This window comes from Zootoca vivipara, chromosome 6 (genome assembly GCF_965207765.1).
Source record: "Zootoca vivipara chromosome 6, rZooViv2.hap1.1, whole genome shotgun sequence".
In the NCBI taxonomy this organism is placed as follows: Eukaryota; Metazoa; Chordata; class Lepidosauria; order Squamata; family Lacertidae; genus Zootoca; species Zootoca vivipara.
In genome coordinates, this window is record NC_142589.1 from 19,073,328 (window position 1) to 19,098,568 (window position 25,241).

General features: G+C 46.5%; 1 protein-coding gene across 2 annotated transcripts in view; it reads left to right on the top strand.

Moving 5' to 3' along the window:
- The window catches only part of ARHGEF16 (Rho guanine nucleotide exchange factor 16), a 34,666-nt gene extending 10,946 nt beyond the window's left edge, over positions 1-23,720 (top strand). For both annotated transcript variants that reach the window (XM_088671674.1, XM_035121085.3), the window contains exons 3-15: positions 3,417-3,468; positions 4,731-4,906; positions 7,337-7,393; positions 8,229-8,389; positions 8,886-9,038; positions 9,551-9,680; positions 10,525-10,599; positions 10,953-11,045; positions 11,426-11,583; positions 14,822-15,022; positions 16,794-16,867; positions 21,266-21,367; positions 22,284-23,720. In XM_088671674.1, the coding sequence (XP_088527800.1) occupies positions 3,417-3,468; positions 4,731-4,906; positions 7,337-7,393; positions 8,229-8,389; positions 8,886-9,038; positions 9,551-9,680; positions 10,525-10,599; positions 10,953-11,045; positions 11,426-11,583; positions 14,822-15,022; positions 16,794-16,867; positions 21,266-21,367; positions 22,284-22,423 (1,572 nt within the window). In that variant the 3' untranslated portion in view covers positions 22,424-23,720. The remainder of the gene's footprint in view (positions 1-3,416; positions 3,469-4,730; positions 4,907-7,336; positions 7,394-8,228; positions 8,390-8,885; positions 9,039-9,550; positions 9,681-10,524; positions 10,600-10,952; positions 11,046-11,425; positions 11,584-14,821; positions 15,023-16,793; positions 16,868-21,265; positions 21,368-22,283) is intronic.
- The last annotated feature ends 1,521 nt before the right edge of the window (positions 23,721-25,241 follow it).

Genomic DNA, 25,241 nt, shown 5'->3' on the forward strand with positions numbered 1-25,241 from the left:
CCCTTTACCTTTACCCACCAACATTTTTCTGATGAGAATAGGCATGTCCTAAGAAAAAAGTGGGACATTCTGGGACCAAATCAGAAACCAGGTTGGCTTCTGTAAATCCAGGAGATGTCGCTGGAAAATAGGGACCCTTGGAGTGCCTCTTGGCATTTTGCTACACACAGCTGTGTAGAAAACAAACAGGATTTTGTGCCCAGGTGTTCAGCACACCTGTATGCAATGGTGCAAAGCTGCAAGAATTGGTTTTCTGTTTGGGTTTGGGGAGGAGAGGAGAGGAGAGGAAAGGAAAGGACTTTTTTCCTTTTCCTTTTCCTTTTTCTTGAATAGCAAGAATTTTACACTAGGCCCGCAAATTACATGGATGTTACATTCAGGGGGCAGGGTGTCTACACATAAAGGCAAGATCTTATAAAACAGGAAGACCCCCGTGGAACTGCCACTCCTCCCGAAAAACATGACCATCCCTACCTGCCCAGAGTTCCCTACCTGCCCAGAGTTCCCTACCTGCCCAGAGTTCCCTACCTGCCCAGAGTGAGCGTTGCTTTCCAGCCTCTGGGAGGGTTGCATGAGGGTTGTGGAGACTCTTGTGAGATCTTGTGCCACAGTGGCCTGGGTGGGCTACTTCAGAGTAACGACTCCACACGGCTCTGCATTTTATCTTTTTATTGGTGCTGCGTATTTACAGTGCTAAAGGCAGTACTATTTACAGAGACACATCTTATCCGCTTGAGTCAGAACCTCCGAATGGCGTTTGGCGCGTTTTTCTCCAACATAACAACTTGGGGAGACCCAGCCTCTTCCCCCTACGTTTTCTGCGCAATTCCGGAGTTGGGGGGATAGGTCTGCCCCCCTTGCTTCCCCCTTCCTGTCCCACCTGGGACGATGGCTCCTCTACCCTGCCTGAGCCTCGGACACCACTTCCTGCTTCCCCACTTGAGTCGGAACTCTCCCTGCTTTCCCCTGCGCTCGGGGATGGGCTGGAACTCAGGAGGGGAGGGACTTCGCGATATCCCCTGTCCCTCACATCCTGCATGGACATTTCTTATTGTTCCCCCTCCCCCATTATCTCACCCTCTATGTATCGATGGATGGATGGAAGTGTGCAAGGCTGCAACCGCTTGAGTGAATTGCATGTACTATATTTAGCCACCCCAGTGGCTTCTGAAAATTAGGAACATAAGAAGAGTCTGCTGCGTCAAGCCAGCGGCCCATCTCATTTGACAGCGGCCAACCAGATAACCCGTGACGGGAAGCCCACAAGCAGTGGTCTCGTGTCCTACAGTTCCCAGCACCTGGCATTCCGAGGCACAAAGCCGTCAGGGTTAGCTGCCATTGATGTTGTCCTCCATGCATTTGCCTAATCCCCAGATTCAGCTTTGGGTGACCAAGTGGTCTACTTTAAAGAGGACCGCCCTCTTTCTGTCTTTAAACCAATCACCTCTTTGGACAAAAGAACCCCAAGAAGGGAGAGCGCGGGGGGGGGGGGGGCTCAGAGCTGCCTATCTACAGTTAGCACCCTGGCAGCAGATTGATCAGACACTGAGGTCAGGCTCTTCTTTCCCACTCGGGTGAGATATATTGTATTTCTATTTCAGTTATAGGAACTATCTCTGCACCTGCATATACATTGCATCTGCAATTGTACAATTTCATGCACGTACATATTAGCATGTGCAAATGAGCGTCATCTTTCCCCACCCCTTTTGGGGGGCGTGGCTGATGCATTAATGGTAGATCATCTGCTTTGCATGCAGAAGGTTCAATTCCTGGCATCGCTAAGTAGGATTTGGAGAGAGTCTCGGCTGAAATCTTGGGGAACTGTTGCTGGTCAGTGTACGCCAGTGTTTCGCAAAGTTGGGTCTCCAGCTGTTTTGGGACTACAACTCTCATCATCCCCAGCTAGCAGAACCAGTGGTTAGGGATGATGGGAATTGTAGTCCAAAACCAGCTGGAGACCCAACTTTGGGAAACACTGGTGTTCACAAACCAGACCTAGATGGGACCAAAGATATAACTATATAAAGTGGCTTTTGTACATTTAGGGAAGGGGCTGTATTGCAGTGGTAGAGCATGTTTCTGGCTTGCAGAACATCCCCAATTCAGTCCCCAGCATCTCCAAGAAGGGCTGGGAAAGGCTCCCTTTCTGAAATGCTGGAGAGCTGCTGACAGGCAGGGCTGGCAGAACAGAGCTAGGTGGACCCAGTGGTATGACTCTGCATACAGAAGCTTCCTATGTTTCACGTCTATTAGGCTGCAAGCCTAGGCTAGAAACTCCTTAATGCTGAACTCAAATCTTTGTGGTGCTTATTCATCGCAGGCCCCCTTTTCCTCTGGACACTGCACCACCTTCTTGCATTGTAAAACGTCGCCCAGTATTTCCAGAGAAAAGCCTGATTTTTTGGGTGGTTGTTTTTGTTTTCAATCTGGGGCTGCAAATTTGACCGCATACATAACTGAGGTTGCAACATAATTCTCTGACTGGCAATTGTTTTCCTCAGCTCAAATCCGGATGATCCTCTTAGGACGTTGTTTGTACACAGGTCTGAGCCGGCCGCGGGGTTGAGAAACACTTGGGGGAGAAGCAGCAGCAGCTGAATATACGAAGGGGCTTGGCTCTCAGTTTACTCAGACTTCTGGGAGTCCGGGAGCAAGAGTTGTTCAAACAAAAGGAGCAAGATCACAGAACTGTAGAGTTGGGAGGGATCCCAAGGGTCATCTAGTCCAACCCCGTGCAATGCAGGAATCTCAACTAGATCATACGTCGCCGATGGCCTTCCGATCTCTGCTCAAAAACGTTGAATGATTGGCAAGGTTCAATCATTGCTAATGTCTAGCATTTCATAGTGCTTCGGGGCAGGAAACTTTTTTTTTCAGATTGAGGGCCGCATTCCCTCCCAGGCAGCCTTCTGGGGGCCATATGGAAATGGTGGGTAGGGTGAGAGTAGACTTTACTTTTGTACTGTGGAGTGCTCTCCCCAGAGAGCCTCATCTGGCACCATCATTGCATGTCTTTAGGCACCAGGCAAAAACATTCCTCTTTACCCTGGGATCTTTTGATAAAGGGCGGTATATAAATTGAATAAACTAATAATAATAATAATAATAATAATAATAATAATAATAATAATAATACTACAGTAAACTTGTTTCCCACCCACCCCCGTCTGTCTCTCAAGAGGGAGAGGATGGGGACAAAACTAGAAATAGTTGGCTCCGCATGTCGTTGGTTCTGGGCCTGCCTGTTATTGGCTCTAGCGCCACCTACTGTTAGTCTCCCTGCCTTCCAGCCCACCAGTACAAATGGGCACCAGCCACCACTGTCTGCAATATGATTATTATTATTTTTAATGGAGTGTCTGTATAGCTGCTTATGATCGCCCCCCCCCTCATTTTCTCTCTCTGTTTGACAGAGAAACTTTGGTCGGAAGCGCATGAATTGGCATGGAGGTTCCTTCAAAGATGGTAAGTAGATGGACCAGGATATTCCAGGGCACCCCTAGTCGGACTTTGGATTGATCCTGGGAGTCTTCCCTTTGCATCCATTCCACAATAGGACCTCTTAAAAAAAAAAAACCTGGTTCCTTTGGGAGCAGTTTCAAAACAGGCGGTCAACCCAAGGTGCCAAAATTTTTGGCAACAGGAAGTGGCAGCCTGGCTACTCTTACGTCAGTTCAGCTAGGGATCCTCAGGGCTGTGTCTTGTGCTAGCCCCCTACTCAAGAGTAAACCCGTTGAAATGAATGGACCGTTGACAGGAACTGCTAACTTGGGTCCATTAAATTCAATGGGTCTACCTGGAGTAAAATTTGGTTGTCTGCAACCCTCTCGCTCCCCATGCCTAGGAACATGTGAGTTCTTGATGGGAATTACAAGTGGAAGCTGCAACAAAATGTTGCAGTGTGGAGTGATTTTGTTAAAGGTGCCAGGCAACTGAACCCTCTTCCAGGACACTCCATTCCATCCCCCAAACCACCCCTTTCAGTCAGGCAGCATTCCGGGCTCCATTTTCAAGTGTTGTTTGGGCTATTTGCACTCTCTCTCTCTCTCTCTCTCTCTCTCTCTCTCTCTCTCTCTCTCTCTCTCTCTCTCACACACACACACACACACACACACACACACACACCCCTTTAGCTTGTTAACATGGGTAGCTGCCTTTTCCTGAGTCAGACCGCTGTTCCATCCAGCTCAGGGTTAGTTACATTGACTGGCAACAGCTCTTTGGGGTTTTAGGCAAGGGGACATCCCCAGACCTACCCAGAGATGCTGGGGATTGAACCTGGGAACTTCTGCATGCATAGCTGAGACTCTTGATTCCCCTTGAAAGCTTTCTTTCCCCTAAAATATATTGTTTAATATACTTGAGCAAACCTTGTTTTCTCCAAATCCTTCTGATGTTTGCTGCATAAAATATATAAATGCAGAAGAACGAGTTCACTATTACTGCATAGCAGGGAAAGCCAGTGTACTGTGAAACCCACAGATGTTTTGGGGAATCCCAGCTCCCATCAGCCCCAAATGGTCAGAGATGGTGGGAGATGTTGTTCAGGAATGTCTAGGGCCTCGCATCATCCACTCTTGGTATATAAGATTCATATTGGTAATGCGCTTCCATAGCATTAGCACATTGGTAGGGAAAATGTGTGTGTCTTTGGGGAGCAGAGAGTTACCTTTGGGCAGCCTGAGGTTTTCTCAGCATCGCTGATCCGTACCACTTCTCTATCCCAGATCCCCGCCTGTATCAAGAGATTCGCGAGAAAGGTCTCAACTCCATCAGCCACGAGTCAGATGATGACCTCCTAGAGGTGGACACCATCCCCGAGGAACCTCCTGCCACAGATTCCTCCACCATTGTGGTGAAGAACTACAGGCCTGCTCACATCAACTGGAGCCAGCTGCCAGAGGTAGGAAAGGGAGATTGCTAGAGGGTGAGGGACCCCGTCTTTGAGAACAGCAGCTGGGAACCTCCTTTAATCAGGCCCAGTAGGCCTTCCCAGTTGGTCCATTTTGGCCAGAACATGCCCACCTGACCTACACGTGATGTCAGCTATAGAGCAGGTAAAGGCACAGCAAAGATGAAAAGCACTAGCTGATCACTGACGATTTAGTACATGGGCACATGATGTACCAGTGACATCAGGTGATTGAAAGGCCACTAGCCCCACCCATCTGTGGTCTGTGGTCCACAAGGGGGGTTCTTCTGTTTTGAAGGACAGTCAGTTTCTTCCATTTCATTTTGGGTCCCTTATAGAAATACTTTTTGCGCCACTGGTCGGTGAAGCTCAGGACTTGTTTGCATTTATTAACCCCCAACTTTCCCAGCTTCCGCAGAGCTGTTTTGCAACATAACCCACTGGATATAAATGCAGTGCAAACGATTTAAGGGACCGGGCGGGTTCATAAATGAGCTGCGGCTCCCTCAAATGAGTTCGTTCTGACAGTGGGTCTCTGGGATCCTTCCCTAATTCTGAAAATAGAGCAGTGTGGATGCCAGGCAAGACTTGTCGGGGAGTGTACTACAACTGGGAAAGACCCTCTTGCTGGTTTGCCCCCTTCCTTGACTCTGATGGCCTCGGCACATGGGCAGTTTGATGTGGGAACTATATGTGCTCAAGCCGCATACTGCTATACTGGCACACACCATCACTGAATTCTCAGAAGTTGAGCAGGAGGAGGCATAACTTCGTGGTATGCAGAAGGTCCCAGGTTCAATCCCCAGCATCTCCAAGTCAGGCTGGGAGAGATCCCTGCCTGACATCCTGGAGGGCCACTGCACTTGGCTAGATGGGCGCAGTGCTCTAACTCTGGATTAGGGAGCGTCCTATATTCTAGTAATGTACTTCAGGTGGATTACTTCTGCTTCAGTCAATATTTGCACATCTGTCTCCTGCACCCTTCCCAACATGTGTGTTTTGGCCACTGTGGGACTCTCTGTAGAAGTTCCCCTGCGGTAGACAGAATTGCCTTGGAGAAATGGATGGTGCAACATTCAGCTGGGGTGATGTGACCCGAAGGAGTGGCTTTGCCCCGGAGGCTCACCTGCCTTTTCTTATCTCACCTGGTATCCTCCACTTTTTTTTTAAAAAAAACAACTAAACATTTCCTCCTGAGATGGTTCCAAAGTTCATCTGCTTCACCTGGCAGGATTTATGGAGTTTGCTGAAACGCAGCTCTGATGTTTCCCCCTTTTCTTCTCAAGCTTTGCCTGGGGGCGTTGCAGGTGAGAGTGGAAACTCCCTGAGCAAGGAGCTCCCTAGCAACTCTGCAAGTGCCACGTAATGTTTGTTCTGCATTTGCAAGGAATCGATCCATTAGTGTGGCACCAGGTACCCTCCTGGACTCCCTGCCCATTGTTGTTAGGCTAGATTTATTTCTGCACCTGCCCAAACACTTTCTAACCTCCCCAGGCATGCTTTTCTCTAACATGTACTTTGTATGTTTTAACTTTTCTGATTTCATTTGCATTTTGATTATATTCTATGTTGGCTTGCTTTTAACATTTGATATAATTGGCATTTTGGAAGGAATACGTTACATTGTTTTATGTAAACCAGTAAAAGTAGGGGGAGCTTTTTCAGCCTGAGGGCCACATACCCTTCTGAACAATGTCCTGAGGTGGGTGGGGCCAGAGGCTAAAGTAGGAGGAGCAACTGATGCTAATTTTACCTTTGTACAGTAGGCTGATTTCTACACACAACCCGTCTCCCTCCTCCATCCAGCTAAGCAAGAGGCATGATCAGAGTTCAAGGGCACATTCCAGCCAGGCAAAAACACCTAAGGAGGGGGTGAAGCAAGGGCAACTAGGGGTGTGGCCTGGGGAGAGTTCCAGGGGCTGGACAGAGCTGCCTAGAGGGCCACATCCAGCCCCTAAGCCTGGTGTTCCCCACCTGATGTTTTTGATTGTTATATAAATAAATAACAAGAATAATGGAAAAATCAATCTGGCTTGTTCAGTGTGAGTGACTTTAGTTCTGGGATAATATGTAGTGGCAGTGAAGAGGGGCAGAGTTGTATCGTCTTCATGGGAAATGCTTCGTAGTTTCACTCCTGTAACTTTTTTCCCCATGTTCTAAAAACAAAAGATGGATTTTTATTCTTCATAAAATGAGTTCTAAACCTAAAAATGGTCACCCTGTAATCCTATAACCACTTACCAGGGAGAAAACCCCATTGAATTCTATGTGACTTGCAGGGTTTGTTTTTTTTTTTAAAAAAAAGTGCCGTTCCTGCACCCCCATGGCCACCTGTGGGGTCCTTGGTCATGTGGCTCCACAGAAGGGATGCCTGGAAACTAGCAGTGAGTCTGCAAGTCACTCAGAATTTGTCTTCTGCAGGTGCAGGAAGCTGGCATCCTGGAGCAGATCTCCCCGGAAGAGCGCAAACGGCAGGAGGTAAGGGAAGCCAGGAGGCTCAAACAAGGTTCCTGCTTGGCGCTCCAGGCGTGCCTCCCTGAGGGGAGAGCATTCCACAAGTGCAGGGAGCCACCACTGGAAAGTCCCCGTCTTGTGTTGCCACCCTCTGAACCTCCCATGGAGGAGAGGCACATGAGAAGAACAGCCTCAGATTATGATCACAGGGTCTGGCTCAGTTCATGTGGCAGGAGGCAGCCCTTGAGCTATTGGTGTCCTGAGCCACATCAGGCTTTATAGGTCAAAACTATTATTTTGAATGGAGCCCGGAAACAAATGCATTCATGGCAAAACTAGTGTTGTGTGTTCTGACCATGCTGCCTAGTCAACAATCTGGCTGCTGAATTGTGTATTAACTGTGGTTTCCAAATCATCTTCAAAGGCAGCCTGACGTAGAACGCATTGCCAGAGCATAAACAATAAATGTCAGATTGCTAAAGCGGGTTGCTGGGGGGTTTTGGGGGAGGGGGGGGGAAATCCGACTCATCATTCTGGAGAATGGAGCCCCAGACTTTTTGCCCACACTTCCATCCAGATGGTGCCAATGTTGGTGGCTGCAGACCAACATTTCACTTGCCAGCATCTGAAAATGCACCCCCTCCACATAGCTGGATGAACAGCTCAGTTGGAAGAGCATGGGACTCTTAACCTCAGTGTTGTGGGTCTTACTTACACGTTGGGCAAAAGATTCCTGCGTTGCAGGGGGTTGGACTAGATGACCCTTCGTGTTCCTTCTGCCTCTACAGTTCCATGATCAGCTATGAAGGGCTGTCCCCTCGTGTTCACCTTTCTCTCTCTCCATCCTTTTCCCCTGCAGGCGATCTTTGAGATCATTACCTCCGAGTATTCCTACATGCGCAGCTTGGAGATACTGGTGAACCACTTCATGAAATCGGAGGCACTGAAGGACACCATGAATCAGACAGATCACCACCACCTCTTCTCCAACATTGGGGATATCCTGGCTGCCAGCAAGAGGTAAATCTTGAACCTCAGGCAGCTGCCTGTGTGGTGTAGCAGTTATAACAGGCTCCCCATCCCTGAGTTAGAGTGTTGGACTTGGTGACAACCAAATTCATATCCCTGCTCAGCTAGAAAGCAACACTGGGTGACCTTGAGCTGGCCTTTTTGACCTACCTGGCAAGGTGGTTGTGAGGATTCCTACCGAGATCCTTGGAGGGGAAGGGTATAGGATTAAAATCAGCCCCATCACTGAGCAGATGGCTCATCTCTCCTCACGGTTGGCACTGCTCAGCCTATACAGAGATTTAGATGTAGAATCAAAACACAAAGAATTCCCGGGGCCACTTATTGGTAGCAGCCAAAAACCATCAACACCGTCAGCTAGAAGGACTGTTCACCTTTGGATCGGCTTAACTGTTCTGGGCACCACAGTTTAAGAAGGATATTGACAAGCTGAAATATGCAGAGGAGGCTGACCACGAAACCTCCCTTTTATTTATTGTGCCTCTAGCTTTTTTGAGGACTTGGAGAAAAGACATCAGGAGAACGTCCTGATCCCGGACATCAGCGACATCGTAGAGGCTCACGCAACTAATAATTTTAATCCATATGTCATCTATTGTTCGAATGAAGTCTACCAACAGAGGACCCTTCAGAAGCTGTTGTAAGTGACTCCAGTCATCCTCCGCCCCCCAAACTTAAAGGATTATTTATAAGCTTTAGTGTATTAAAGTCCAACCCATGTGGCTTGGTGTAGAGACTTAGAATCTTGCCCCTGCTATGAACCCAAGTGGCCTCAGCCTTCAGCCTCCCCCATCTGCGATATGGGAATAATAACACAAGCATGCCTGGCAGCTCTATAACTGTATGGTTCTAAGTAAGTGCTACTGAATGCCAACTTAATCCTACTCAGAATAGACCCACTGAAATTAATGGCCCTAAGTTAGTCATGCCCATTGACTTCAGTAGGTCAGCTCTGAGCAGGACTAATTTGGATTCAACCCTTAATTCAAGGTAGGTAGCAGCTGAATTCATTGAAACACCCAATTTGATACTCTACTCTTTCTTGCACCAGGAGGTGACTGTGTGTGTGTTCAGGTTATCCGTTTAAAGTGTAAAAAGTGTGCATTGCATCAATCACAAGAAGCTGAAGTGGTGTTTTCTGTTCCGTTGCAGAACCACGAATCCTGCCTTTAAAGAGACCCTGAAACACATTGAGCAGAAACCAGAGTGTGGCAGCCTTCCCTTGATTTCCTTCCTTATCAACCCCATGCAGAGAGTTACTCGCTTGCCTCTTCTGATGGATGTAAGAGCAAGCGGAGGGGCACATGGAAATATATATGCCCATCTGTTGTTGTTGTTGTTTGTTTGTTTGTTTGTTGTTTACCTGCCTATCATCCTAAAGTACCAGGGGTAGGGTTGCAGCATTAAAACACAATATTAATGTCTACCATTCATCAGGCTGAAAGCTGGGGTTCTTTCCTCTGACCTTCAAACCTCATTAAAAGGCCATGCTGCTAGACCCTGGTGAGGAAGCTGTTTATGCTTCTCATTCATTTGTACCTGACCCCAGATTTCCTGGGCCCCTCACTGATCTGCATGTTCTTTAAGATGGCTTCATGTTACTGAGAAGACTGAATAATATACCTTAAACCCTGCAATTCTAATAGTAATATTCTCTGTGTTCTGATCAGACCTATTCTACTTGGTTTAGGCATTTCCCAAAACTAAGCGCAAACTGAAACACAGTCATCCTTCAAAATTTGCAGTTCTTCATCCAAGCAATATGTCCAGAAATTCATATGGTGGGATAAATTGTGCATCAGGATGCATTTATTCATGAAAACAACATATTTAAAAAATGCTTTCTGTTTGGCAAAAAAATGCATTCCAAAACATGTATATTCGAGGAAGTAAGGAGGAAAATAATATGCATTTTCATGAGAATTATTTTTTAAATTGCATACTGATGTAGAACTGTGGCAAACTGACCTCAGGATGGAAAAAAAACACAAAACCAATAAACTAAAATTCTCAGATTTTCCCCTTCCTTAGCTGAGTGGACTGTCAAGAACAGGTTGCAGGTATGGGCAGCCAATAGTTTTGGAAGGAAAAAAAAAAAGTTGTGTGGATGTTCTCTTCCATTTCAGACTGTCTGCCAGAAAACCCAGTTGCATAGCAGAGCTTACGAAGCAGCGACTCAGGCTTTGAAGGCCATCAGTAAGGTAAGAGACTTTGCAGATGTACCCAACCTGTGTGTCCCCCCCCCAAAAAAAAAGGGGGAAGAGGGAAGCAGCCCAGTGAGGATTAAGCATGTTAAGTGAGCATGGAATGCTGACTGATGGACTGGAGGGGGGGACCCAGAAAACCAGGTGGGATGGGAAATAGAATGGAGCCAAAGGCATGGAATGGAGTGTCACCAAGGAGGGTTAGGAATGGCAGGCTGGAGAGGTGCACAGGAGCACCCCCGTGTTGCCCCATTATTATTTTTCCTGCAGCTCCCACTTGTGCAGGAGATGACGATAGAGACGGTGTTGCATTTACAAAAGTATGTTTCTGCCTCTCCTTTATGCCCCAGCTCGTGAAGAGGTGCAACGAGGGGGCCCACACCATGGAGAGAACCGAGCAGATGTACACGTTGCAGAAGCAGCTGGAGTTTGGAAAGATCAAGGTGTGAGATTTGGAAGGTGTAAATCTTTTTTTCCCTAGCGCGGCTCTGCCCCTTAGGCTTGATGGCAAGTTGTGGTGTACTGTTTGGACTCGGGGGGGGGGGCTGCAAATCCTCACTCAGCCTCCCTTGGTGACTTTGGGCCAACTGCTGTCCTTCTACCTAATCTACCTCGCAGGGTTGTTGTGTCTTAACTCCCTTTTGGAGACAAAAGAAAGGGAGTATTTTGAGGAGGGGCTGTGTTTTAAGTTGGGAGCGGTCTGGGGGACAGTGCCATTTTGGATTTGCCCCTGGCTAACTCTGAATGTGTCTGGTTCCATGATGTTATAACCATTTGGTTGAATTTGCTATATTGACCAATGTCACCCTGGGTCTTCCCCCAGAACTTCCCGCTGATTTCTGCTTCCCGGTGGCTGCTGAAAAGGGGAGAACTCTCCATGCCTCTGGTGGAAGAAGGTGGAATTTTCCGGAAGGGCTCTGGACGTGGGAACTGCTATCTCTTTGTGTTCAATGATGTCTTGATCATCACCAAGAAAAAGAGGTGTGTGAGAGGCCATTTTTTGTGGAACAAACTTCACCTCACGTGTGAGGAATTTTATTTTGTGCTGATATATATATATATATATATATATATATATATATATATATATATATATATATATATCCTCATGAAGTTGCTCGCAATGCACTTCATCAAGGCTCTGCCTCATTCATTTGGCAAATGCCACCTCAATCTCTGATGGTGCCTCTTTTTAAATTAATATTTCTAGCAAATTTAACACAGAAAGAAAAACAGAGGGGGAAATGGGAAATAAACGAAACCCTCATCATCTCACACTGAAAATACAATAGCCATCGACACATCCATCTTAATATTTGTTGTTGTTTAGTCGTTTAGTCGTGTCCGACTCTTCGTGACCCCATGGACCATAGCACGCCAGGCACTCCTGTCCTCCACTGCCTCCCGTAGTTTGGTCAAACTCATGTTCGTAGCTTCGAGAACACTGTCCAACCATCTTAATATAAAATATGCAAATCTATATTAGCCATCCAAATGTCCAGATAGCTTTCCACATGAAACTGATGTTTATAAGAAATATGTTTAAATGTAGCAAGGGTATTGTAAGTCCTCAAACCATTGCATTAACAGGCACTGGTTGCTTATCCTTCCAGGATTGAAGTGATCATGCCAGGTGTGCTTTTTGGACAGAACATCCCACAAACCTGGGAGCCACCACTAAAAAGGCCTGTTCTTATGTTTCCACCCTCCACACCTACAGGGCACATGAAAAAGGGCTGAACAGGGATTTGAACCCAGGTCTCCCTGGTCAACCTGGTTTAATTCTCTCTTAGTCTCACTCTTGATATGTTCTGTGATACAAAAAAAGAAAATAGAAAATTAGGTAGATTCCTTTTAAGAAGGGTTGAGTTTCTGGGTGCCTTTAAGGCCCGCTTCCCAGCGACTGAGGTAAAACCCCAAAAGAGTCTGTGTCATGCTTGAGGGTTTACCAACCTCCCGATTATAACCATTGCCCCTTCAGTGGGTTAATATTTGATGTTTTGAAGTTTTGGGATGTTTTTGGTCACTTGGGGTCGGGTGGCGAGGCTGTTTCTGGCCAGGCGCTGGTGTGCAGAAACACTTAAGAACCGTCTTTTGCGATAAGGAGGGAGCCGAGGAATTCCCTGTGGAATGTGAAGTCATTGGTTTTTTGCAAGATTGTGGGACTGTAGCCCTGTCCCTACATTCCTTCTCTGAGATTCGTCGTCCTGGCGAAGACTCTCTTTCCCTAGTTTTTTCCTTCCCTCATTCTTTTTTTAATGTCATTTGGGGGAAACTCTCTCTCCCCCCCCAATGTCTCTTGCCTGCTTGCTGTGGAATGGCGAGCGGCTGATTTATGTGGGAAGAGCCTGCCGAGGGGGATGTGGTTCGTGGCCTGCCCATTCCCAAGTGATTCTTTAATGGGAATTCTTGGCGAAGAGAGGAGCCAGGCTTCTGTCTGTCATGGGAAAACTCTTCCTCTCTCACACATCAGGCTTCAGTCACTCTCTATGGAATTGGCTGCGGAATGCCAGAGCAACTGATTTTTCATTTCATTTCATTATTATTTTTTTAAATCATTCCGTAGCAGGGGCTGTGAGGCCTGCAGTCTTCCAGATGGTTGCTGGACTCCAACTCCCATCATCCCTGACTGGCTGGGGTTGTGCTGGCTGGGGTTGATGGGAGTTGGAGTCCATCCAGGCTTGGAGGTCCCGCAGGTTCTCCAGCCCTGTCGTACAGCAAGCAAAGAGCCTTGAACGAAGAATTTCCCCAAGGAAGGACCATCTTGCTCTTCCATGTGAATCCTGCAAGACCAGCTCCCTTCCTTGCTGGCCTCTTTCTGCCTGGTTGGGAGGGAGGGGCACTGACTGACTGACTGACTCCAGCTACAAAAGTTGAGGCTGGCGAAGAGGCCAGAGACCGTCTTGGCTGAGAGTCCTTCACAACCTGCTTCCTGGGATGCTTGCAAACTCTTGGGGTGGGGTATTGATTAGGGGTGTTTGTTGAGGTCAATATTTAATTTTGGAGCTGTTAATTTTGATCTTTATAAAAAAATTGGTATCTTTATTTTTAGATCTTATTACGACTTGTGTGGCTATTGTCTAACTTTGTGGCACACATTTTGATATGTTTTTTTGTGTGTTTTTTTGCTCGCAACTGCTTTTGTTACAGGTGAAACTCGGAAAATTAGAATATCATCGAAAAGTGCATTTATTTCAGTAATGCAATGTATTATTTTTTGTTTTAATTTTAATTTTTATAAATGCTTTCTTTTGGAAATTCCACAGTAATAAAACAAATAGTTACAATAATACAAAAATAAACATCGCTATTACATTTCATTAATTGCATACTATTTATAATTGACCCGCCTAATGACAAATAATTACAATTACAACAAATAAAGGCTTGACATATCTTGCTTTGGTTGTCATGCATCTATCTCATATATTGGTTTCGCCTTTTAAGTTGCATTACTGAAATAAATACACTTTTCGACGATATTCTAATTTTCCGAGTTTCACCTGTATATTGTTGTAATCATGTAAATCTTTTCAAGTTGTAAGCCGCCTTGAGAGTGGAATATTATTATGGAATAATAATGATGATTTTATTATTTATGCCCTGCCCATCTGGCTGGGTTGCCCCAGCCGCTCTGGGCAGCTTTGAACACATATAAAAACACAATAAAGTGTCAATCATGAAAAACCTCCCAATACAGGGCTGCCTTCAGATGTCTTGTAGAAGTTGTGTAGCTTTATCTCCTTGACATCTGATGGGAGGGCGTTCCACAGGGAGGGCGCCACTGCCGAGGCAGAATACAAATAAATGATGATGATAACGATAAGGGAACTTTGGAGGAGCTCTGGGATATTTTAGGATGCTTTGTCACAAGCTGTCGAAAACAACACAGCCAGTAGATTAATCTATTTACAGCCTTCCCCAGCCTCCTGCCTTCCAGAATATGCTGGACTCCAAATCCCATCAGCCCCACCCAGCATGCCCAGTTGTTGGGGGATTATGGGAGTTGTAGTCCAGCGACATCTGGAGGTTCTACGGCCGCCATTATAGAAGGAAGATAATGATGACAGTTGCCTTGGGGACGCTTTCATTGTTCGCAAAACAATTTTGTAGCAAGTAAAACGTTAGTGCAATTCCGCTGTACACAATTCTGTTTCGATCTTCCTGGCTCTTGGCTCTTGCCCGGTCCCTTTCACCAGCTCTCTTTTATTTCTTGCAGCGAGGAGAGCTACATGGTTCTCAACTACGCCATGCTTGACCAGCTTTCGGTGGACAAAATTGAAAACCCGGATACTCCCTCTTCTCCCCCCGCCAAGCCGGGTTCGAGTGGTGCATTCCGCTTTGGCCACTTGTTCCGTGTGACCATGAACAAGGACAGCGAAGGCAAGCGGGAGGCGATAGTGCTGGCCACAGAATCCCTGTGAGTATTGGTTTGATGGGTGCAGAGGGTTGGTGTCACCTTCCGGGGCAGTTGTGATGGGGAGGGTGGGCACTGGAGAGATTTCTGTGCTTGCTGTTGGGGGGTGGCTGTTTGCACCTGACTTTCCCTACCCTTCAGCCCTCTGTGCCTTCATGGGATGAAGCCTTGTGTCCATCCAGCTCAGTATCATCTACACTGACTGGCAGTGGCTCTCCGGGGTTTCAGATGGTGGACATTCTCAGCCCCTACCTGCAGACGTCAATGATTGAACCTCAGACCTTCTGCATGCAAAGCAGATGCTCCACCAATCCAAGAACTGTGTAACTAAGAGCTAGTGCAGGGGTGGAGAAGTTGTTGGATTACAACTCCCATCGTTCCCTGCCAGCATGACCAATGGCCAGGCAGTATGGGCATTGTCCAACAACATCTGGGGGACACAAGTTCCTCATTCCTGATCTTGAGTTTGCTTTCTTCCTCTTCGCTTCCATCCCTCATTCCTGTATCTGTGTCTAAGCCTGAAGGTAAAGGTAAAGGGATCCCTGACCATTAGGTCCAGCCGTGACCGACTCTGGGGTTGTGGCGCTCATCTCGCGTTATTGGCCGAGGGAGCCGGTGTACAGCTTCCGGGTCATGTCGCCAGCATGACAAAGCCGCTTCTGGCGAACCAGAGCAGCACACGGAAACGGCGTTTACCTCCCCGCTGTAGCGGTTCCTATTTATCTACTTGCACTTTGACGTGCTTTCGAACTGCTAGGTTGGCAGGAGCAGGGACCGAGCAACGGGAGCTCACCCCGTCGCAGGGATTCGAACTGCTGACTTTCTGATCAGCCAGCCCTAGGCTCTGTGGTTTAACCCACAGCGCCACCTGCGTCCCATAAGCCTGAAGGTAGCGGAGTTTATATTTGCAAGACACCTTGGGAACCTATTCCCAGTGGGATAAAATGCATTAAATATATAGGGTTGTAGCTAACCTTAGTCCTTCTAACTGTGTTTTACTGCGCTTGATGTTTTAATCTGTTGGAAGCCGCCCAGAGTGGCTCAGGCAACCCAGTCAGATGGGCAACAAACAAACAAACAAATTTTCAGAATTGACCCACTGAAATTAACAACCATGCCTAACTTGGGTCCATTGCTTTTAGTGGGTCTGCTTTGAGTAGGATTAACACAGAATATAGCCCATAATGCTTATTTTGTTACATGCCACCCCAGTCTCTGAGGAGTGAGAGACTCCAGGGTTCAAAAGGGCTTTTTCCAGGGTTCAATTTCCTTGGAATGAAGGTCACTGGAGATGATGCCTTTAGAATATATTGTTTATTTGTACCTACAACCTGAGCATAGGATGGAAGGGCTCACAGCATTAACTCCCCAACAGATATTGCTTCTCTATTAGGTTTCCTTTGGGAAGTCCCAAAGTCCAGCATGGAGCAAGTTAAGTCTCTGTGTCTCCAGCTTCCAGACTGCTTCGGGTTCCTTTGCCACAACTCTGGCCTATAGTTCTCCAGTGTGGCAGCCCACCTGTTTTTCCTCTATGGTAAAATAGCAACTTCTTTTGCCATGCTAAATCACGGTACTTAACAGCCAAAGGTATTGACTTGATGAAGGAACTGGTTTGGCAAGCTTGCTCTTCTGCATTCTACCCCAACAGATACATTCTACCCCTTCAATAATTGGAAGGGACTTGGGGGGTATTATCCAGACTTGACCCCACACTCCCCAAAATCACAACAATATATTTGCTTTGGAAATGCTTTGAATTCTGTGCTTTTGGCAGGAGCGACCGGGCCCGATGGATCAGGGCTTTGATGCACAGGGAAGACAAGGAGAAGGACACTGCCAGCAAAGGAGGTACAACTTATTATTATTATTTGAAAATCTTGCGCTTCACTTAAAAAGAGCTTGCTGTATTTATGGAGAGCTGAACTGAGTCTTGAATAGTGGCTCTAAAACAGGGCTGGAGCTCCTTCCCTCCACCCCCTTGTTGTTGGGCTCTAAAGTTGTCATTGTCCCCCTCCAGGGCTGGATTAAGTGGTTGCATCCAGTGCTGTGCTTATAGAATCACAGAACTGTAGAGTTGGAAGGGACCCTGGGGGGTCATCTAGTCCAGGCATCCCCAAACTGCGGCCCTCCAGATGTTTTGGCCTACAACTCCCATGATCCCTAGCTAACAGGACCAGTGGTCGGGGAAGATGGGAATTGTAGTCCAAAACATCTGGAGAGCCAAAGTTTGGGGATGCCTGATCTAGTCCAACCCCCTAGAATGCAGGAATCTCAACCAAAGAATCCCCGACAGATTACCATCCAACTTCTGTTTAAAAACCTCCAGTGAAGGAGAGTGCACTTTCCAAGGGCGTCCGTTCTATTTAATGGTACGCTGGTTCCACTGGCAAAATCCTTTGCAACTGCGGAATGTTGTTGCCCAAGAGAACATTTAAGCAGGTTTCTAGAGTGCACAACAAGCTCCTGTGCCTTCCTTTGGATTCCTCTGTTGTGCAGTATTAAAACTTGCCTTATCTGCGACTGCTAAAGCCCTTGTTCTAGTGGATGGAGATCACTGGGAATAGCCCATCCTGAGGCCCTAAGCCCAGGGGTAGCCAACATGCTGCCCTCTGGATGTTTTTGGTGGACTACAACTCCCATCATCCCTAACCATTGACCATGATGGGAGATGTAGTCTCATGATGTCTGGAGGGCAGCACCTTGGCCATGCCTGTTGCAAGCTATCAGCATCAGCATCATAATTATTATTAGCATTCTTGTTGTTAGCAGTGTTAGCATTTATCGGTTGCTTTTTCCACAAGAGGTGACCCAAAGCAGCTTACAAAATGGTGCAAATATTAAGCCCGGTGTATAAAAACCAGAACCAAATGAAAACCTAAAACCACCTGTCCATTTTATATATAAAAGGCAGGTCAAATACAGAGCCCCCACCCCACTGGAAGATTAAAAAAAGGGAGCCTATTGTCCTCCAGAGGAAGGGCCCACATCATGGATTAAAATAAAAGTTTTTTGCCTGGCATCTAAACATAGATGATGTTTCAAGTTACAGATGTTCCCATCTGCTTCCTCAAAGAGCAGGCCCGAATGTGCTGTTCTACTTTTGAAGCCAGCCTGAAGGTGCTTCTCACTGCAAAGGATCAAAAAAATCTGGGCGTATTCCAACCCCTTACCTGAAAGAGGGGAGCCATTCAGGCAGGTCAGGTTCTCTGCAAGGGGGTGGGGTGTTGGTCTTGGCCAGGGGTCCCCAAAATAAGGCCCGGGGGCTGGCTGCGGCCCAATCGCCTTCTAGATCGGCCCGCAGACGGTCCGGGAATCAGCATTTTTTTGCATGAGTAGAATGTGTCCTTTTATTTAAAATGCATTTCTGGGTTATTTGTGGGGCATAGGAATTCGTTCATTCATATATTTTTTTCAAAATATAGTCTGGCCCCCCACAAGGTCTGAGGGACAGTGAACCGGCCCCCTGCTGAAAAAGTTTGCTGACCCCTGGTCTTGGCTCTGCCCCTTTAAGAGGTGCCTTGCCCTCTGTTCTCCCCGAGGGGGAGAGGAGGGGGGGGAGGACAGTGCTAAATAAGGAATGTGACTTTTTTCCACCCTTGAGTGCAGAGAGCAAAAATCCAAAAAGGAACTGAGATTAGTGCTCCCTCTGGTGGTTCAAGCAGAGTTTGGCTGTCTAGGGGAGAGCTCAATTTGAGAGAATATAGCAAGTTGACTTTCTGCTGTTGCAAATGTTCAGTGTTTGCAGGAAATTGAGCACTTTCGTGTTTTCATTCCGCCGCCTTATGCTGAGTCTGTCCTTTGGTCCATCTAGCTCATAGCTCAGTTGGTGGAGCATGAGACTTTCAGGGTCATGGGTTCGAGCCCCAGTCGGGCAGAAGGTCCTGTGTTGCAGGGGGTTGGACTAGATGACCCTCAGGGTGCCTTCCAACTCCACAGTTCTATGATTCTATTACGTGCAGTGTGGCACTTCAGGGTTACAAGCCTGCCTGGACTTGCTTAGGAATTGAACCTGGGACCTTCTGCATGCAAAGCATCTGCTCTGTCACTGAGATGCAACCCCTCCCTTTGTTGGCAGCAGGCCAGGCAGGAAGCCGACAGGTTGTACAGACCGGCATCCCCCCCCCCATTTTAATAGGTTGGTTTGCTTTCCAAGGGAAACCCAAAGTGTTTGATGAGCAAACCAGGAAACGGTTCAGTTAATGGAAAGTATTGGAATGAAAAGTCAATATAACAAAACCATAGCATAGCATCAAAGCAGAAAACATAAACCATAGCATCAAAATAGAAAGCAAGTTGCATCGAAATTCATGTCAATGCAATCTTTGGATCTAAACTCAAAAGTTGTGTTCTCCCTCCTCTATTTAAGGCAGTATCTTCTGACTACCAGTCGCTGTGAATCTCAGGCGGGGAGAGCTGCTGTTTCACTCAGGCCCTGCTTGTGGGCATAATGAGCATCTGCTTGGCCATTGGATTAAATGAGCCATTGGCCTGATTCAGCAGCCGGAGTCTCCTTATGTAATTGATTCCCTAATGTCTCAAAGCCTCCCTGCTTGACCAGCTTCCCCAAATCTCTACAGGCAGGCTAGCCAAAGGGATGCCTGCTCCCCAGAAGACGGCCAAAAGCTGAATGTTAATGCAGTGTGGGAATAACTATCTCTCTTGAAAGTCTTTTGCCTGCCAAACTGAAAATTGTGCTTTTGGAATGGAAGAGAGGGAGAGGGGGACTTTGACAGAAGCATTCCCTATATCTTTGCCTAATATTTCCCACGTGTCTTTGGTTCAATGCATTTCAACCGGATGAAGGAGGGCCCCCCACAACTCGGGAGCTGGGGACCTGCCTTGCAGGCATCAGTCCCCAGGTTCAATCCCCACACATTTGATGCTCCTCTAATAACAAACGCAGGTGGCCCCTGCCCTGCCGACAAAAATGGTGCCACTGAGAGATGTGAGGGGAGATATTGGCAGAGCTTGGAATAATCTCAAGGTCTGCAGAAGTACAAACACACGCTCTTAAAGGAAAGGTCCAATGAGGATTGAGCATTATGAATAGCCACTGAATGTTGCCCGTTGAGCGGAGAAAGGAAAACAGGACGTTGATGTGGTGGGAGGCAGTTTTGACCTACTTCAGCTCCGTAGACTAGGAGTAGGGAATCTTGGGTCCGTGGGTCAAGGCTCTCAAGTCCCACCTGTCTTGCGCCTGATGTCAGGTAAGTGCAGGCCTCCGAAGGAGCAACCAGGAGCTTAAAATGAGCTCTCTTGATTGTTCCTTTGCTGGAGAATGGCACATTCCTACCACCCAATGACTGGTTTTCATTTCAGTTTTAATTTGTATACCATATTTCTATTTTACAATACCCAAGGCAGTTTACAAGCTGAAGAGAAACAAAGATTGTATGCCTTAAAACAATCTAATCCAATGCAAAAATATGATAATAGAACATAACTTTAAAATAAGCAACTTATATCAAATAAAGTAATATTCAACAATCCATTAGAATGGTATAGAATATTAAATATCAGCATATGAAAATTAAACAGAAATCCACTCTTAACAACAATAATAAATAATTTCTAAACTATAATCTGTAAAACAATGGCAAGTCACAGTGCATAAATTAATAATTTTTTTACTAATATCAGCAGTGGGAGCATGCCTTACTGCAGGAAAGGGAAGCAGTTTCCACTGAATGAGGACCGCTTCTCCTTCCCGGTTTTGCTCCTTGAACCTCCACTTCTCAGAGGTTCAAAGAGCAGCACGGGGTTGTTTGCACTTTGCTTTGAAGTCCTGACTAATGGGGCTTCAAAGCAAAGCATCACCTGAAGTTATCACATTGTTGGGTGGGTGACAGGTGAGCAGTCCCACCCATCTTCCACTAAATGACACTGTGACATCAGGTGATGGTGTGCTTTGGCCTGGCAGGCGTGGGGAGATAATCTGCTAGCCAGATAAAGGTTCTCCACCTGTGCCTTGTAGTATCTTTGCGAAGGGCATGACTGGCAAGAACCTAGAATGAGAGAAATTCTACTAGGACATGAGTGCATACTGCAGCATTTATTTTTCTTTGCATCTCCCACTTATATTCTTATCATTAAACTGATTTTGAACTTCATGCTTTTAAAGGGTTTTTTTTTCTAAAAGGAGAGGAGGGAGATAGGAATGCTTGCATTGTTCTTTTTCTTCTATCTCTCTCTTTGCCCTTTTATCCCTACATTGCCACTCACTCTGTGTCCCTCTGTTTCTCCAAGATCTCAAGCAGGTGGAGATTGTACGGGCTTACTTGGCCAAGCAGACGGATGAGATTTCCCTCCAGCAAGGCGATGTTGTCCTTGTCCTGACCAGGGAGGAAGGTAAGTGTGCTCTGGAAAGAGATCGGTTTCCAGAGGTAGATTTACGGGCCCTGGTTTGAGAGGACCTGGAGTAAGATCTGCCAGGGATTTACGCCCAGTCTGTAGGTGTGATTGTGGGGTGTGTATGTGAGGAACCTCCCCGGACGCTATATCTACACTCTTCTCAAGTGTCCTTGCCCAGCTGAAACATGTCCTTCAACTGTGATTTTGCCTGGATGGGTGTAGAGACTTTTTAATGGCTGGAATCTATGCCCCACTTGTTGCCTCTGGCCCTGCCAGCTGCTGGCCCCTGGAAGATTACTAATGAGGGAATGTGGCCCTCAGGACTTGGAGAGAGAGAGAGAAATCACCACCACCTGTGCAGTGAATATAATTGAAAGCAGAAGAAAGTTTCTCTCTCTTAACAAAATGCCACTTCAGAAAGACTGAGTTAAGAAAACTATGATTGATAGCCTCCATATCTATATACAGCATAATAGATTTTTAAAAATTGCAAGTCCGTACAGTTAACGCTGCTGTGTGGCTTCTTAAAGGTTTTTTTTAATAGAAGAATCATGTTTGTACTACAAGAGATATAAATATCTTGTGTTGGAAACTTTTAGAACTACTCCAGTTACGGTGTTTTTATACCAAGGCCTAGGACTGCAAATGTTTGGCTGCTGAAATAGACTTCACATTGAAACACATCTGTCCAAGGAGCCGTTTGATTTACAAGCAGAATATAGGAATGATTTTTATTTTTTAAAAAATGTTTTGTAGCCTATGTGGAAAATTAAAGGTTTGTATTTATGTTTGCAGAAGCTGCAGCTGAATGTTTTAGCTTAACTTTGCTCCTTTGAAGTGGAGGCAATAACGAATGTGATGCCAGGCTAGGAGCAGTGGATCAAATCCCCCTTCTCTCTCCTCCTCCTCGCAGGCTGGTACTTAGGTGAGCGTCTACGTGATGGCGAGAAGGGCTGGTTCCCGCAAGCCTGTGCCCAGGAGATCACCAACCGCAGCACCGTGGAGCGCAATGTTCAGCGCATGGAACGGTTGCGCATAGAGACAGATGTGTGAAAGCTGGAGCATGTCGAACATTAGTCCGCTGGAGCACTTGGGACACAAAGCCAGCGGTAGGGCCTGGGAAGGCAGACCTGCCTCTCAGTGTCCCTCCTGGGTCGGAAGTGAGCTCTTGCCTGCCTCGTAAGGTGGTTGCCGTCCAAAAAGATGAATGACCTTCCAGCCGTGCCGCGCAATGGACGCACCTTTGTTGGGAGACCATCTGGGTTGAGGCATTTCCCCCCCTTCCCTCCCCCTCCAAAAAAAGGACACCGTTGTTCACCCGGGTGTCTGAAGATGGCATTTCGCTGTCGTTCTTCGCCCCTGCCCTAGAGGTCCTCCTTGGGTATTATCTTCTGTGGTCTGTTGTTGGTTGTTAAGATGTTCTTTCCAGATTCATGTCAGCATCTCATAATGATGTGTATGTGTGTGTGTTGTGGAAGCTGCAACGCTCAGGGAAAATGGGGTTATGTGACCCTCCCACCAATTGTAGAAGCTGGCTTTTAATTTTGCCCCCACCCCCAAACCCACAGCCACGAGGACACATTCCTGTGCAATCAGTTCAATGTTTGCAGAGCCTCACACCTCCCTCCACCCTCCTTTGCCAATTTGCACAGATGTGGCGAATCCAATATACGTTCATGAGCCATTAAGCCATTGCACCTCGGTAGTGCTGTGCGATGCTTATAGTTGGAAGAACAATGCCTTTGAAAACTTTTGAATGGACTCCTCCTAGTCTGAATACTTTGCGCTAGCACCATTTTATTCTTTTTAGCATGGTGGTTTCCAGTGTGACCTTTACGGTGCAACCCTAAACATGTCTTGCACAAAAGTAAGCCCCCGCTGAGTTCAGTGAGGCTTACTTTTAGGCAAGTGTGCATGGGCTTGTAGCCTTATTTATCTTGGCTGCCTTTTGACACATGTCTAGCTTGTGAGCTACAATGAATTTGGGTTTAGTATCTAATGCTGACTCTTGGGTGTACTGGTTTTTAAATCATTTTTGTTCGGGGCATCTTAAAAAGTGCTCCTGCCTTTTATACAGTATGTGTAACTCTTTTTTAAAACTTCATAGTTAACAAACACCCCCTCCAAGTAGTTTGTTTTCCTGTGTCTGACCGCTGTAATTATCCTGCGCGTTCTGGATCTACATGAGTTTAGCAAGTGGACCGGAGTGGTTTTGATTGGGACAAATTGCATTGCTATAGTAACCCTGTTTCTTGCAGTTCCTGTGAGCTCGGAGGGTAGTTTTAGAAAATGAGTGGTGTGTCTTGCTGTATATCTATTTAAGCTGATTAAACTCTTGTATGATTTGGAACGAGGTGCGGAGGATTTGTTATTTCTACACAGGAAAACCATTGGTCCATCTAGCTCAGTATTGTCTACACTGACTGGCAGCAGCTCTCCGCAGTTTCAGGAAGGTATCCCTCTCCCAGCCCTGCCCAGAGATGTTGGGGATTGAACCTGAGACCTTCTGCATGCCAAGCAGGTGCTCTCACCACTGAACCTTCCTACTTCAACCCAGGATCTGAAGCTTTTGCTTTAAGGGGTAGGGTACCCAAGAAGTTGTTCAGACCTGGGGTGCATTGAGATGTGGTGTGGATTGTATTGGTCATAGCAATGACATTTCTGTCTCAGTTTCTAATCTTCCTTTTCTACTGCAGGAAATTACAGCGCAAAAAACTCTTGCCGTTTTCCAGGTTGACAGAGTTGCAAACGGATATTTTGTGGAAGCAATTAACACAGAACTTCCACTAGATTTCCAAAAGGGGCCTTTATGCCACGTGAAAGAACACACAAGATGTGAAATGGCTCAGGTAAGGAAATGGAACAAAATGCTGTCTTGGTTAGATTTCACATACAAATGTTTGAAACTAAAGCGGTGTTTCTTACATCGTTTGCCCTGCAGTTTTTGTTTCAAGGAGGCTTTCCCTAAAGTGTGGCCCGGTCACTTTGTGGAAAAACACTACCATAATTATAGAGTTGGAAGGGATTCCAAGGGTCATCGAGTCCAGCCCGCTGCAGTGCAGTCATCATAGCTAAATAACCCCTGACAGGCACCCATCCAACCTCTGTTGAAAAACCTCTAGCAAAGAAGAGATCCTCGCCATGAGACAGCCCCCATTCCACTGTATGGTACAGTTGTGGAAATGGGCTTAGCTGACTTGAGCTTGTAATCTTTAACATTTTTATCTTTCTTGCATCTTATTTGTAATTAGCTGTCGGGACGTACGGTTGGGAAGCGGTTCATAAATCTGCAAATAATCTGTTGTAAAAAGCTGTCTGTGTGTGCTTAGGGGCAATGCCCTAAAGCAGGCATCCCCAAACTGCGGCCCTCCAGATGTTTTGGCCTACAACTCCTATGATCCCTAGCTAACAGGACCAGTGGTCAGGGATGATGGGAATTGTAGTCCAAAACATCTGGAGGGCCGATGTTTGGGGATGCCTGCCCTAAAGCTCCTAAATTTAAGCACCAGGACAGAACTTTATTTTTGCAAGCTTCTAAAATGTGTTTTTAAAAACCTTGCCGACTGATTTTTAAAATGATCTAACATATTTGTATCCTTTTTTAAAATGATATTACTTAAAACATCTGTATAGCACTGTCAAGTATTCAGAGCAGTTCGTATTCAGGCCCCGAATGCAGTCTTCGCAAGAACCCTGTAAGGTAAGTCAGTATTACCATGACACACACACCCCATATTGCAGATTATTGCAGGGCGGGGAGCAGGTTGAAGCTGAGAGAACAGCTTCCTTAACGCTACCCAGCAAACTTGCAGCACATGAAGAATTTGTAACAGGGACATCCTGCTGTGCAAGCTCAGTTTCTTAGGCCACT